The 16,474-nt window shown below is 41.9% G+C and overlaps 1 protein-coding gene across 2 annotated transcripts in view; it reads left to right on the top strand.

Annotated features, from left to right (window-relative positions):
• The first annotated feature begins 1,099 nt into the window (after positions 1 to 1,099).
• IPO11 (importin 11) overlaps positions 1,100 to 16,474 on the top strand; it is a 234,481-nt gene continuing 219,106 nt past the window's right edge. The window contains exon 1 of one of the 2 annotated variants that reach the window (XM_010385211.2): positions 1,100 to 1,283. Coding sequence is in view for 1 of the 2 variants with exons in the window: in XM_030926735.1 (XP_030782595.1) it covers positions 11,108 to 11,149 (42 nt within the window). In the remaining variant the exon portion in view is untranslated. Of the gene's footprint in view, positions 1,284 to 11,092; positions 11,150 to 16,474 lie in introns of those variants that run through there. The other variant, XM_030926735.1, reaches the window with a different exon arrangement.

A 16,474-nucleotide genomic window follows, 5' to 3' on the forward strand; every position in this document is an offset into this window, starting at 1 on the left:
TGGTCTTGAACTCCTCACCTAAGGTGATCTGCCTGCCTCGGCCACCCAAAGTGCTGGGATTACAGGCGTGAGCCACTGCGCCCGGCCTTATTATTATTATTTTTAAGAAATATGTAGTTGGTGTGTATTTTTAATTAATTTGTTTATTTTGAGATGGAGTCTCTTATTTATTTATTTATTTTGAGATGGAGTCTCACTCTGTTGCCCAGGCTGGAGTGCAGTGGAGCAATCTTGGCTCACTGCAACCTCGCCTCCCGGATTCAAGCGATTCCCCTGCCTCAGCCTCCCGAGTAGCTGGGATTACAGGCGTCCAGGCTAATTACTGTATTTTTAGTAGAGATAAGGTTTCACCATGTTGGCCAGACTGGTCTCGAACTCCTGACTTCGTGATCCGCCCGCCTCGGCCTCCCAAAGGGCTGGGATTACAGGTGTGAGCTACTGCGCCCACCCCACATTATTTTTGAAATGGGTGTGTGTGTTAACTGTCTATATGTCCCAGGCTGGCTTCAAACTCCTGGGCTCAAGTGATCCTCCTGCCTCAATATCTGGAGTAGCTGGGACTACAGGCACGCACCACTGCGCCTGAGTAAGTTCTCTTTTTGAGGATAAGAACATTTAGGTGACTATGCTAGCTTTTAGCAGAGGCAAGCAAAACTGGATTTATGTCCTTTTATATTTTTCCACTCTTTCTATTACTCAGGAGTAAACGGCAAGCAATTTGGGTAACTTAAAAAATAAACATTTGCGGGAGGGAGGGTGGATTGATGGGAGTAAGATTCTTTAAATAACTCTTCTCTGCTGTGACGGATCCGCAATTGATATGTGGAATAGAAAGGGTGAAATGGTTCTGACTGAAGCTTCAATCAACCCGGGAAACCATTGAGCTCCCTTGGAGTAGGGCAAACCAGACCTATGGTTTCCATGGTGACAGATCTGGCTAGTCCGGACTCCCGGCTCTTTATACTGCGCAAGCGCACACAACTGATTTGGCTACCCCCGCGCCTTTTGGTTCGAAGAGAAAGCCCCTCCTTCCCCTTCCAACGTTCGCCCATCGCCTTCGCTCTCTGCTGGTAGCATGCGCGCTGGGCTCCTGTGACGTAGTTTTCGTGCGTCGGCGTCGTTTGGAACCGCGACGCTAAACATGGCGTGTTCCTAGAAGCCGCTTTCGGCATCAGTAGGCGGCGGAGTGGGGACTGGCAGCGTGGGGCGCGGGACCAACCGACGCCACTTCGTGCTGGGAAGTGGGAGCGGGAGGGCCGGGCAATTCCCGACCGAACCAAACGGTGAGGCCCCGGCCCGAGAGCCACAGAGCGCGCGGGAGTGGAAGGGAGTGGGTTGGGCACCCGAGACCCGAGAGGCGAGGGAGGAAAGTGGGGCTACCGGGAGATGGGGGATAACGGTAGCGAGGCAAGGGCGGCCTGCAGACTTGGCTGTTTGCGTAACCTTGGGAACTCGGGGAACTGGGGGCTGGCCGAGGAAGCCCGGGAGTGGGTAGCATGGTAGCGGAGCAATCAGGGTGCGGGGTGGGAGGGACAGTATGCTAGGCTGAGCAGAGCCGAGTGTACCCATCGTGGCCGCGGTTGCGGACCTGGGTGATGTATTTGCCCTTGGGGGAATAGGTGGTGCAAAATTTGAGATAAAGTGGTTATCTCGAGTATAAGGCCGTTGTGCATTGTTACTGCGCACACGACCTTGTTGCTAATAGCAATAGTGTGATAGCTTTAAACATTTGACCCTTACATGCTTTTAATGAAAAAGGGAAGGTAGTTGTCCATTTGTTGAGAGGAGCTTCATGGAGAGGTATGGCCGCCAATTCTCAAGCTCAGCGACTCCTGCAGATTTGTATTTGGGGGTATTTGTGATTCAGCAAAACTACTTTTGCTCATTGCATGTGTCATTTTTTCTTTATTATTTTGTGACATGGTGGTTAATGAGAGAAGTACTCCTATCTGAAAGTGATTTGACTAAATAGCAAGGACTGGTAAATAAACTACTAGTGCCAAGGTTGCAGTTGACATACCTCCTCCCCTCCATAATTTACACGAGCTCAGTTATAGTGCGGTAGTGCCCTTCAGATTTCGGTTATTCTTCAGAAGGAAGTAAGGAAGAGCAGTTTGCAGCCATAATGCTTTCCCCCCCTCGGATAGGAATTTTCCTCCTCCATTTTCACGTTATTTCAAACTTCTCTGTTCAGTAGAGAAGCTTCAGATTAAGGGCAGGGTGACTCTTCTATAGGAGACATCCATTGCATGACACATTTTACATCTTTCATTACTGAGAAAAATTTCGGTGAAATTAGAAAAATTTTCATTTTCCCTTTTGGTTGTGATAGGACTGGTATTTTCTGTTTCTGCAGTAACCTAGCACAGGGTATAGTAGAAACAATTATAGTAATGGTTTGTGGCCATATGTTATAGCCCCAGGGTAGGAGGGTGGTCTCTGCCCTAGTCTCACTTCCTAAGGCCAAAGAGAATTTTCACCACAAACACATTTGGCTGTGGTAATATGTTAGATGTTTTAAACAGATATGTAAAGATTATCTGATCATTAATAGAAAAATCATCAGATTTTGTGATGTTTGAGTATATTTACATATGGAATCAAACCAGAATGCAGCATGATCCTTGTAGGCATGTGGCTATTAAAATACACTGAAGATTTTTCCAGAAACAAAATTTTTTTTTCTCAGCAATAAAAATATTCAAATTTTGAATAAGGTAATGTTTGATAATTTGGATTTTGACCTTTGTGTTATATATTTGTACCTATGTGTGTGTATATATTTAACCTCACTTCTAATTTAGTGTTATTGATGGTAGTATTTTTTCCTTTCTTTATCAGCTTCAAATAGGGACTGTTAATTTCAGAGCATTTAAGGAATGGCAAAACACATTTAGTGCAAGTGTGAGTCTCTAGTGTCTTTGGTTTGCTGACTTTCAGGCTGATTACAGATAAGTACAGTTATAAGCTTTGTAGAGCTTAAGTTGCATCAATGTTCTTTACCCTTGCTACTCGAATTGTGGTGTATAGCATCACCTGAGAGTTTATTAGAAATGCATGATCTCAGGCTCAATCCAGAGCTGCTGAATCAAAATCTGCAATTTTAACAAGATCTCTAGATTAAAGGAATGTTCAATAAATCTTGAGATACACTACTTTGGTTGGTAACAGTTGAAGAACACTGAAGTAATGCACAAACCTGTATAAAAATTTATGGCATCATTTATTTTAATCTGAGGTGATCTTATGCTGATTATCCAGTCTGATGAAACTGAGGCGCAGAAAGGTAAATGCCTTGCAAAAGGTCACACATACTTAGATTTATAACCCAGATTCCAACTCATCCAGTGCTTTTCTTTTGCTGGTTACTGTCAGAGCTTGTTATATTAAAAATGAACTAAAATTCATGAATGACGGTTAGGTGTTCATTCAGTAACAAACGTTTATTGGGTACTGGACAGGCAGCCCAACAATCCTGTGTGTCCCTGCTATGTGCTCCTGTTTATCATGGTGGCTAATAACCCACCACCTTTCCTCTTTATTTATTTACTTTGAGATGGGGTCTCACTGTCGCCTAGGCTGGAGTGCAGTGGCGTGATCTCTGCTCACTGCAACTTCTGCCTCCGGGGTTCAAACAGTTCTCCTGCCTCAGCCTCCAGAGTAGCTGGGATTACAGATGCTTGCCACCAAGCCTGGGTAATTTTTGTATTTTTGGTAGAGACAGGGTTTCACCATTTTGGCCAGACTGGTCTTGAACTCCTGACCTCCTTGAACTCCTGACCTCCTTGAACTCCACCCACCTCGGCCTCCCAAAGTGCTGGGATTACAGGAGTGAGCCTGGCCCCCTCTTTACTCTTTTTTTTTTTTTTTTTTTTAGTTGGAGTTTTGCTCTTTTTGCCCAGGCTGTAGTGCAGTGGCGCGATCTTAACTCACTGCAACCTCCGCCTCCCGAGTTCAAGTGATTCTCCTGCCTCAGCCTCCCGAGTAGCTGGGATTACTGGCATGCGCTACCGCACCTAGCTAATTTTGTATTTTTTGTAGACATGGGGTTTCTCCATGTTGGTCAGGGTGGTCTCGAACTCTCGACCTCAGGTGATCGCCCACCTTGGCTTCCCAAAGTGCTGGGATTACAGGCGTGAGCCAACAGGCCTGGCCCCCTCTTTACTCTTGACTGGTTAAAGTTCCCTTCTGCTTCATAGAGGAAGCGAAATACATTGAGCGGGAACGTCATTGCTTTCTGTTCTGTTTCACTTGTAAACATGAAGACCTCTATCTGTCCATCTCTAATTATATTCTAATTTTTTTCTCTTTATGGGCAATATTTCCTTCATGTGTTTGCTAGGGCTGCCACAACAAAATACCTTATATTGGGTAGCTGAAACAAGAGAATTTTTTTTTTCTCACAGTTCTGGAGGGTGGAAGTCCAAGATCAAGGCGCAGATAAGATTGGTTTCCTATAAGACCTCCATCCTTGGCTTGCAGATGGCTACTTTCTTGCTGCCTTTTCTCATGGTCATCTTGTGTGTACATGCACCTCTGCTGTCTCTTTTTCTTTTCTTTTCTGTTTTTTTTTTTTTTTTTTTTTTTTTTGAGATGGAGCCTCGCTCTTGTCTCCCAGGCTGGAGTGTAGTGGCCTGCTCTCAGCTCACTGCAGCCTCTGCCTTCCTGGTTCAAGTGATTCTCCTGCCTCAGCCTCCTGAGTAGTTGGGATTATAGGCACCCACCACCACACCTGGCTAATTTTTATGTTTTTAGCAGAGACGTGTTTCACCATGTTGTGCGGGCTGGTCTCAAACTCCTGACCTCAGGTGATCTGCCCGCCACAGCCTCCCAAAGTGCTGGGATTACAAACATGAACCCCTGCACTGGCCTGCTGTGTCTTTTTCTTTCTTACTTTTTTTTTTTTTTTTTTTTTTGAGATGGAGTCTCGCTGTGTCGCCCAGGCTAGAGTGCAGTGGTGCGGTCTTGACTCACTGCAAGCTCCGCTTCCTGGGTTCACGCCATTCTCCTGCCTCAGTCTACCAAGTAGCTGGGGCTACAGGTGCTCGCCACCTCGCCCGGCTAGTTTTTGTATTTTTAGTAGTAACAGGGTTTCACCGTATTAGCCAGGATGGTCTCAATCTCCTGACCTTGTGATCCGCCCGCCTCGGCCTCCCAAAGTGCTGGGATTACAGGCATGAGCCACCGCGCCCGGCCCTTGTCTCTTTTTCCTATAATGGCATCAGTTATATTGGTTTAGGGCCTTACCCTAACAACCTCATCTTATCTTAATCATCTCCTTAAAAACCTTATCTCCAAATACGGAGGGTTCAGGGGTTAGGGCTTCAACATGAATTTTTGAGGAACACAATTCAATTCATAACATTCAGTTATTCCTTTTTCAGTTAGTACTAACTTAAGGATTTAAGCATATCCAAGTCTCTTACCTTTTTTTTTTTTTTTTTTTGAGACAGAGTCTCACTCTGTTCCTCAGGCTTGAGTGCAGTGGTGCTATCTTGGCTCACTGCAACTTCTGCCTCCCAGGCTCAAGCAATCCTCCCACCTTAGCCTCCCTGGTAGCTGGGACCACAGGTGAGGCACAGGCCACAATGTTTGGCTAATTTTTGAAATTTTTTTTGTAGAGATGGGGTTTTGCCACATTGCCCAGGCTGGTCTCAAACTCCTGGGTTCAAGTGATCTGCTGGCCTTGGCCTCCTGAAATATATTGAAATTATAGGGGTGAGCCACCATGCCTGGCCTCAAATCAAGCCTTATCTTCAATATACTCTCCTTACCTTAGATCCTTAGATTACTCTTCAGCTTTGTCTGTAATTATTTTTCTTAGCTTTTTTTTTTTTTTTTTTTTTTTTCCTTTTTTAAGAGATAAGGTCTCTGTTACCCAGGCTGGCCTCAAACTTCAGGGCTCAAGTGATCCTGCCACTTCAGTCTCATGAGTGGCTGGTACTACTTCTGTGTGCCACCATGCCCAGCTTATTTCCTTTAAGTTTCTTGAAATAATTATCTATATTCATTTTCTTCACCTCCCTATTACTTATTTTGTTTTATTTTTTTTTCAGTATTTTGAAGGCTGACAGTCCATAGCAGTCACTGAATTTGATGTAGTGGTGATCACCATTGATATTTTTGTTGCTAAATCTAATGGAATCTGTTTATTCATTTGCCATTTTAACTACTTGTTCATTCTTGAAATTTTCTTCTTATACTTCTGGGTCACCATATTTTCCTTATTTCCGTCTTATGTTTTAGCCAGTCTTTCCTTGGTTGTCTTTTTTCTCTGACCACTTTAGATGTTTCACTCTGAGACACTACCCTGCTCTCTTCTGAAAACCTTCAGATTAAAATCCAAACTACGTAGTGTAGGAATTAAGGACCTTAATGCACACTCTTCTTGAATGGTCGAATCCGTGGTGGTTTCAACTACTGCCTCTATTTTGATGACTCCCAAATCTCTGGCTTTTTAGCACGGGTCTCTCTTCAACTCTGACATATGTAGTTGTCTTAAAATACTTGACATCCGTGTCAAAAACATTGTGTATTTCAACCTTTCTGAAGTTGTTTTCCTCCTATGAGCCATGCAGGCACCAATGAGTTGGAGAAGCCCAAAATCTTCATTCTTTCCCCTTATTAACGTATGTGTAACCCCCACCTCCAACTCTCCAACTATCTAATTATTTCCAACTCTCCAACTATCTATTTTTTTTTTTTTTTTGAAACGGAGTTTCACTCTTGTTGACCAAGCTGGAGTGCAGTGGCGCGATCTCGGCTCACTGTGACCTCCACCTTCCAGGTTCAAGCGATACTTCTGCCTCAGCCTCCTGAGTAGCTGAGATTACAGGCATGCGCCACCATGCCTGGCTAATTTTGTATTTTTAGTAGAGATGGGGTTTCTCCAGGTTAGTCAGGCTGGTCTCAAACTCCTGGCCTCAGGTGATCCACCCGCCTCGGCCTCTTAAAGTATTGGGATTACAGGCATGAGCCACTGCACCCAACCAACACATGTATAGTTTAAAATGTGTTTACAGTACAGTAAACTATTAACAATATAGCACTATGAACAGTATTCCTATTGTTAATAGTATTATGCAGAAAAATTAAGAAGGATGTCGGGAATATAGAGATTCTGGGTTGAGGAGTGAGCCATTTTAGATTGGCAGTTAGTGGACACCTCTTTAAATAGAGGACAACTTGAGCAGAATGGAATGCTGTCAAAGAGCAAGACATGCTTTTATCTAGAGACCAAAGCTTTCCAGCCAGAGGGAACAAATTGTACAAGGGAAGAATAAGCTACATTTTATACATCTTTCACTAAAGATGTTCACATATTGTCTCCAAGTCTCTGTTACTGTAGATAACTAGGTTGTGCAGACAACCTAGTCCTTTGTCTCCTTATTCTTGTGTGCCCATGCAGGAGTATCTGTGATTATAGCACCAGGTGTGAAACTGCTGGGTCATAGAAGATACAGTCAGGAGTTGCTTAAGGCTGGGATACATCCTGAGAAATGGGTCATTAGGCAATTTTGTTGTTCGTTCTATGAACATCGTATGAACAAACCTAGATGGTACAGCCTATTATATACCTGGGCTATGTGGTATATAGCTTATTGCATCTAGGCTACAAGCCTGTACAGCATGTTACTGCACTGAATACTGTAAGCAGCTGCAGCAAAATGGTATTTGTGTGTTTAAACATATATAAACTTAGAAAGGTACTGTAAAAATACAGTGTAGAAAATTTAAAAATAAATGGTACATCTGTATAGGGCACTTACCTTGAATGGAGCTTGGAGGACTGGAAGTTGCTTTGGATGAATCGGTGAGTGAATGGTGAGTGGAAGTGAAGGCCTAGGGCATTAGGGTACACTTAGGCTACACCAAATTTATTAATAAATGTTTTTCTTCAATAATCTTAGCTTATTGTAACTTTTAGTTTATAAACTAATGTTTTGTCTCTGTTGCAGTAACACTTAGCTTAAAACGCAAACACGTTGTGTAGCTCTGCATTGTTTAAAACAAAGACACAAACACACACATTAACGCAGGTACACACAAGTTCAGGATCATCAATATCTCTGTCTTCCACCTCCACATCTTGTCTCACTGGAAGGTCTTCAGGGGCAATACCATTCATGGAGCTGTCATCTATGATAGCAATGCCTTCTTCTGAATTATCTCCTGAAGGACCCGTCTGAGGCTGTTTTACAGTTAGCTTTTTTTTTTTTTTTTTTTAAATAGGAGTAGTACATTGTAAAATTATGATAAGAAGTATAGTAGCGGGGCTTGGTGGCTCATGTCTGTAATCCCAGGGTTTAGGGAAGCTGAGGTGGGAGGATTGCTTGAGGTCTGGGGTTTGAGACCAACCTGGGCAACATAGCCAGACTCTATCTCTACAAGAAGTAAAAAAATTAGCGTGGCATGATGGCTTATGCCTGTAGTTCCAAGTCTCCACTATTCAGGAGGCTGAGGTGGAACGACCACTTGAGCCCAAGAGTTCAGGATTGTAGTGAATTATGATGCCGACATTGCTGTCTACCTTGGGTGACAGAGATCCTAACTCTTAAAAAAAAAAAAAAAAAAAAGTAGGCGAGGTGTGGTGACTCACACCTGTAATCTTAGCACTTTGGGAGGCCGAGGTGGGTGGATCACGAAGTCGGGAGTTCGAGACCAGGCTGGCCAACATGGTGAAACCCTGTTTATACTAAAAAAATACAAAAATTAGCTGGATGTGGTGGCATGCACCTATAATCCCAGCTACTTGGGAGTCTGAGGCAGGAGAATTGAACCCAGGTAGCGGAGGTTGCAGTAAACCAAGATTGCACCACTGCACTCCAGCCTGGGCAGCAAGAGTGAAACTCCATCTAAAAAAAAAAAAAAAAAAAAGTGTAATGTGGTAAATGCATAAACCAGTAACATAGTTGTTTATTATCACTTTCAAGTATTATGTACTGTACCTAATTGCATGTACTATGCTTTTATACAAATGGCAGTGCAGTAGGTTAGTTTACACCAGCATCACCACTAATGTGTGAGTAATGTGATTTGCTACGACTTAGGATGGCTATAATGTCACTATGTGATAGGAATTTTTCAGCTCCATTAAAATCTTATGGGATCACTGTTGTATATATATGGTCCATATCTGACTGAAATTTGTTTTTTTTTGAATCTCACTCCGTCTCCCAGGCTGGAGTGCAGTGGCACGATCTTGGCTCACTGCAGCCTTGACCTCCTGGGCTTAGGTGATTCTCCCATCTCAGCCTCCTGAGTAGCTGGGACTACAGGTGTGCCCCACCACGCCCAGCTAATTTTTGTTTTTGTAGTAGTGATGGGGTTTCTCCATGTTGCCCAGGCTGGTCTCAAACTCCTGCACTCTAAGTGATCCGCCTGCCTCAGCCTTCCAAAATGTTGGATTATAGGGGTGAGCCACCATTTTTATGTGGTGTGTGACCCTCTGTATGTCCTGGTTATAAAATACACAAAATATATACTCACACTTAATTTCATTTAGAGACTGCTAGATAGCTCTCCAAAGTTGTATTAATGGATATTCCCAGTAGCAATGTGTAAGAGTTTCTGTTTCCATGCATTCTTGGCAGCACTGAATATTTTTGAAGTTTGTAATTTTTGGACTTCGTAATTTTTGCTAGTCTGATGATCATAAAGTAGTTTTTCACTGTTTGGATTTTAAATCCCTGATAACCAGTGAAATAACATCTCTTCTGATATTAATTAAACATTTAGCTCTTCCTTTCTATGTATTTTCTGCTTACACCCTTTGTTCACTTTTCTTGTATATTTGTCTTGTTGATTCACAAGAGTTCCTAGTATATTCTGTATAATAAACCTTTGTTTGAGTTATGTATTAATAAAATTCTTCTCTTAATCTTCACCTTGTTAACCTTGTGTAGAGTATCTTAAATGACTCCATCAATTTCAGTCTTCAGTTCTGATGTAGTATAATTTAGTAGGCAGATAGGCTATGAAGTTGATGTATTTTTGTTCTTTCTCAAGTCTAAAGCTAAAAATTCCCAGTTAATTTAAGTTGAGATATTAATGGACAGCACTGAACAAAAGTAAAAGTGTATAATCTTTAGGGAGTACTGGGTGGAGACAGGAAACTTGCATTTAAAGTTCTAGAAGTGTCACTAATGAGCCTGGGACCTTAGAGAAGTCAGTTTATCTCCTTAACATCTTTTGGCCACAGTGTCTTGGTCAATAAAACAAAATACTTAAACTGTAGAGAATTGATATGAGTGTCTCCAAGGTGATAGGAAAATTATGTTTATTTACTTGTTAACTTATACGGACTCACAACTGAGAGAAAACTTATTTTAATGATAAAATGTAGAATAGTGATTAACTGTGGGAGTATTACTTGGCATACAGCACATGCATATTTGAACAAACGGATTTTTATAAATACAATGACGGGCTGAACTCTTTATAGCAAGAATGAGATTCTTTTAAGATATAGCTTTATAGACAATGATGTCCTCAACCAGTAAATAGAGACTACTAATCAAAGATATCTATATTTGGAGAGAGAACTGATGATCTCTTAACTCAGCAAAAAGTTTTGCCTAACCGCTAGTTATAAATGTCTGTTAAATTTAATCTAAGCTGGTTATCTCACTTCAGTGCCTTGCTCAAAATCAGTTTTATAGCTTTTCCTTCCTATTTTTTCTTTTTGTATCAAAGAAGGAACTTTATTTATTTATTTGTTTTTGAAATGGAATCTTGCTGTGTCACCCAGTCTGGAATGCAGTGACACCATCTTGGCTCACTACAACCTCCGCCTCCTGGGTTCAAGCAATTCTCCTGCCTCAGCCTCCCTAGTAGCTGGGATTACAGGTGCCCGCCACCAAGCCCAGCTAATTTTTGTGTTTTTAGTAGAAATGGGGTTTCACTATGTTGGCCAGACTGGTCTCAAACTCCTGACCTCAGGTGATCCGCCTGCCTCGGCCTCCAAAAGTGCTGGGATTACAGGTGTGAGCCACCGCCCAGCCAGAGAAGGACCTTTAAAAGCAGTGAGTGTAATTTATGCTGTTCCTTAGTGGGTTTTGTACAGACATGTATTTTTGTTTTTCAGCTAAGGAGACGTCAGAGGGTGATGGTGGCAGTAGTTGGTACCTCACAGCTGGGCACTGATCAGGTAGGGGTTGTCAGTATTGTTTAGGATAATGTATAACTTTTCCTATTAGTGGGAGATTAGTCATGGGGGACTCTTGTATATACCAAACAGGCAAGAGACTTACTGCAGTTTATCAGTGCCATTTTACTAAAAACTCCCAGTGAGACAAAAATACTCAAGTTTTTTAGACTGGTCTTCCTCTCACAGGTCTGCCACCCCTGTGTATTGTCTTGTTACATACTTTGTACTTCACCCATTTATTATTTGTTTTCCATTTATTTCTCTCCCCACTATAAAATATGCTTCACAAGGCTTGGGTTTTTTTTTGTCTTTTTGGTTAATCGATGTATCTCAAGTGCCTGGAATAGTATTTGGCATTTGTAGGTGTTCAGTGTATTGAATGAATAAATATAGAAAAGCCTGATGATAAATCAAGTAAATATCAGAAAGGGGATTGGAGAGCACAGGATTAGAAAAAAGGGTGTTAGATATTCCCAGTGAAAAGTATTATTAAATTTTGTTGGCTTGATATGCTCCATTTCAGTATAGGAATATACTGAATAGACTGTTCATACATTCATTCATTTTTTTCAGCCATTCAGCACACTATTTAGCAGTGTTTTTTATAGATAGTTCTGTCTTTACTCTGATAAAATTTGTATTCCATATTGTTGTTCTTGGACCTCTTTCTCTCACCTTTTCTGTCTTCTTCCGAGAAATCATAATTTCTGTTACTGCTTTGTTTAGTTGATCATCCATTTACTGAACATCCTTCACACTGTGCTAGGTAATGGCATTTATAGATGAGTAAGACATCATTCTTTCCTTTAAACAGTTCATGATTTGGAGATGATATAGAAGTAAACAAGCAAGTAAGTACAGTAATAGGAGTGTGTACTATGCAGAACAGTAGCATGGAGGAAGGAGCGCTTTCCTGTCTACAGCAGTTCAAGATTTCCAGAGGAGCTGATGTCTACCATGAACAGCAACTTTAGTGATCTGTGCCCATTAGCGGCCATTTTAAAAAGCATACATAAAAGTAGACAGAATTGTATGATGAACCCCCATCTAGCCATCATCCAGCTTTAACAATGGTCAAATTCATTTCGTCTTACCTCCCACATACTGCTCTAGTTACACTGATAGAAGATCTAGAAGCTTGGTCAGATTCAGAATTTTTTTTTTTTTTTTTTTTTGGCAAGCAGCCTTTCTTTTAAGATTTTGGTTTCTCAAAATAATAAACTGTTCATTTCTTTTAAGTTTTCTAATATGCTCACTTTCCTATTTTGATTATCGTAGAACTCTTCCCTGGTCTTCACAGAAATTAATTTTTTTCTTGTCTTTGGCATATTGTCTTTCTCTAGTTTGCTTTTGACTCTGGGCAGTTTAACAATTTGCTTGTATTTCCTATCCATGATTCTCCAGTGTTATATTTTCTGCCTCTTATTCTTCTCTTTGTAGACTTGGGCTGTATAGATCATGATTCTTTTTTTGAGACATCTCTGTTTGCCCAGACTGGTGTGCAGTGGTGTGAACATGGCTCATTGCAGCCTCAACCTCCTGGGCTCAAGTCATCCTCTTACCTCAGCTTCTTTTTGAGAAGTCTCACTCTGTTGCCCAGGCTGGAGTGCAATGGCACAATCTTGGCTCACTGCAACCTCTGCCTCCTGCCACCTCAGCTTCTTGAGTAGCTGGGACCATAGGTGCGTGCCACCACACCTGACTAAGGTATTTATTTTTATTTATTTTTTATTTTTTGTAGAGATGGGGTCTTGCCATGTTGCCCAGACTGCCAGGCTGGTCTTGAACTTCTAGGCTCAAGCAATTCTGCCTCTGCCTCCCAAAGTGGTGGGATTACAGATGTGAGCCATTACACCCAATCTGAATATTTGTTCTTATCTGAAATGTGGAATTATGCAGTGAATCAGTAGGTGATTTTATTCCTCTCTTTCTGTCACTCTTGTCTGTTCTTGCTCTATGGTTTTTCAGTCTCCTTTATACTAGACATTGCCTTTATTATTATATTTTTAAAAATTGCTTCATATTTACCTTGACTAGAACTCAAAAACAAATTCATGTCTTTACCTCAAATTTTCTTTTGGTGGAGTGGTGCAATATTTATAGAAGTAGAAGCAGTGCTGTAAGGAAGTTCTTAGGTGTCATATTTTGCCTCAAAGTGAGGTTTTCATTTTCATGTTTTGAATCTCATCTTTGTTGCATTGCATTACTCTCTAGGCTCCTATTCATTTCTTTCCCTCAGGAGCTCAGCATTCTTTGCCCTATCCTCCTGAACCCTATAATCCCTGCTACATTTCCAGATGGTTGTCTTGCTCAAATGGTCATTGAGAATTCTAAAGTTCCTCGCTTTCCCCAACCCTCCTTGAGGGAAAAGGAACATACTCTTTGGAATGTGGTACTTCTTACCATCAGGTGGCAGGCACTACACACTATTCCATTTATTTTATTTCATTTTATTTTTTCAATACGGAGTTTCACTGTTGTTACCCAGGCTGAAGTACAATGGTGTGATCTCAGCTCACTGCAACCTCCACCTCCTGGGTTCAGGCGATTCTCCTGCCTCAGCCTCCCGAGTAGCTGGGATTACAGGCGAGCGCCACCACGCCTGGCTAATTTTTACATTTTTAGTAGAGACGGGGTTTTACCATGTTTGTCAGGCTGGTCTCAAACTCCTGACCTCAGGTGATCCATCCGCCCCAGCCTCCTAAAGTGGTGGAATTACAGGCGTGAGCCACCACGCCTGGCCAGTTCAAATTATTTTTACAGCTTTAGGAATGATAGAAACAATAATACATTATCTGGTAAAGAAACAAGTTGATGTGGGAACTGGTAAGAAGAAGACTTAGAAATGAAAGTAAAGATACAGTTGCTAACAAATACAAATGTATTTTCCTTTTATGTGATGCAAGTGTACACAATATATAGAAGTGTATATAATAGGTGAAGCTTAATGGAAAGTAAATAATACATTGGACTGTTTTGATTAGTTTGATTTTTCCAAGACTGTTGAAGTATTTTAAACTATCGTCTTTATAAACACCAAATAGTAAGAACATTAAGTACCTAATAGATATGACTATTTGGAGCTATACTGCTATTTGAGAATAAAACATAAAACCCCTGCTGTTTGATTGTAAAACGCAGAGTCCCCTGGGTGAGGAAAATTGACTCTTGGTAAACGCTGCCTTCACAAATCCAGATAATATGACAAAACTATTGCTTACCGGCTGGTTGTGGTGGCTCATGCCTGTAATCCCAGCACTTTGGGAGGCCAAGGCGGGTGGATCACCAGAGTTCAGGAGTTTAAGACCAGCCTGGCCAACATGATGAAACCCGGTCTCTACTGAAAACACAAAAATTAGTTGAGTGGTGGGTACTTGTAATCCCACCACTTGGGAGGCTGAGGCAGGAGAATTGCTTGACCCCGGGAGGTGGAGCTTGCAGTGAGCTCAGATCGTGCCATAGTATTCCAGCCTGTGTGACAAGAACGAGACTCTGTCTCAAAACAAGCAAACAAACAAAAAAACTATTGCTTACCTACTTGTGCTACTGAAGACTAGGTTTGTAAACTTTCTCTCCTGAACTTTCATGAGAGTGCAGTTATTAACTACATTACCTACTTCTTGATATGTGCTTAACAAGAGAAATACATAATGATTTGCAGCTCTTCAGAAGTTGGGATAATTTTGGAGAAAGGAAGAGAAATAGAGCAAATGTCTAATTCCTGTGGAAATTTAAGCAGATGTAAAATGAAAACTCTTGGCCTTAAAAAATGTATTTTTTCATTATTGAAGTGTGTCGACTATAAGAATGGTAACCCCTGGAGCTTTCTTAACACAACTATTGTTTATGATTTGATGTGTTTACTGCTTGTCTATTTGTAGGTGTTTGTATTTTGTATAGTGTTAAATATATATATTTTATATTGTAATTTTTATTTTTTATATGTATATTCCTCTAGTTACAAAACAGACTAAGAGAGAGTATTTTTAAGTTGTGATTGGCTTAAGCAGGTTTAAACTTGTAGTTCCAAATGCACTTCTTTTTTCTTTTCTGTTTTTTTTTTTTTTTTTTTTTTTTTTGAGACGGAGTCTCGCTCTGTCGCCCAGGCTGGAGTGCAGTGGCCGGATTTCAGCTCACTGAAAGCTCCGCCTCCCGGGTTTACGCCATTCTCCTGCCTCAGCCTCCCGAGTAGCTGGGACTACAGGTGCCTGCCACCTCGCCCGGCTAGTTTTTTTTTGTATTTTTTAGTAGAGACGGGGTTTCACCATGTTAGCCAGGATGGTCTCGATCTCCTGACCTCGTGATCCCCCCGTCTCGGCCTCCCAAAGTGCTGGGATTACAGGCTTGAGCCACCGCGCCCGGCCTTTTTTTTTTTTTTTTTTTTTTTTTGATACGGAGTTTTGCTCTTGTTGCCCAGGCTGGAGTGCAATGGCGCGATCCCGGCTCACTGCAACTTCTGCCTCCTAAGTACAAGCGATTCTCCTGCCTTAGCCTCCCAAGTAGCTGGGATTACAGGCGCCCACCACCACACCTGGCTCATTTTTTGTATTTTTAGTAGAGACAGAGTTTCGCCACATAGGTCAGACAGGTCTCGAGCTCCTTACCTCAGGTGATCCACATGCCTTGGCATCCCAAAGTGCTGGGATTACAGGTGTGAGCCACCAAGCCCTCCGGATGCATTTCTAACAAGCAGGAGTTTGCACATTTTTTGAAAACTCTAAGCAGAAGTTTGTAGGTCTTTTGAAACTCTTGAGTAGATTTGATGTTTTAGGAGTAGGGAAGAGAAAGAAAGCAAATAGCTCCTCTCTTTCATGTCACATATATTTTGTTGCGCATTTTTTCCTTCCAAACAAACCAGTTTTTGACAGTCTGCGTGAAGTGTCATCGGGCAGGTGTTCCCAGCCCTCAGACCATGGACCAGTATCAGTCAGTCCGTGGCCTGCTAGGAACCGGGCCACATTGGAGGAGGTGAGCAGTGGGTGGCGAGTGAGCATTACTACCTGAGGTCCACCTCCTGTCAGATCAGCAGCAGCATTAGATCCTCACAAAAGCGCAAACCCTGTTGTGAACTGCACATGCAAAGGATCTAGGTTGCATACTACTTACGATAATCTCACTAATGCCTGATGATCTGTGGTTGGAACAGTTTCATCAAGAAATATTCCTCCCCTGCCCTTTACCCCTCCCCCACTGCCCCACCCCTTCTATGGAAAAATTGTCTTCTATGAAACCAGTCCCTGGTACCAAAAATGTTGGGGACTGTTGTCATAGGGAATACATCAGTAGCCCTGGTGGTTCTTTTAGCTGAAGGTATTTGGGAAATAT

The sequence above is a fragment of the Rhinopithecus roxellana genome, chromosome 3 (assembly GCF_007565055.1).
Source record: "Rhinopithecus roxellana isolate Shanxi Qingling chromosome 3, ASM756505v1, whole genome shotgun sequence".
Lineage (NCBI taxonomy): Eukaryota > Metazoa > Chordata > Mammalia > Primates > Cercopithecidae > Rhinopithecus > Rhinopithecus roxellana.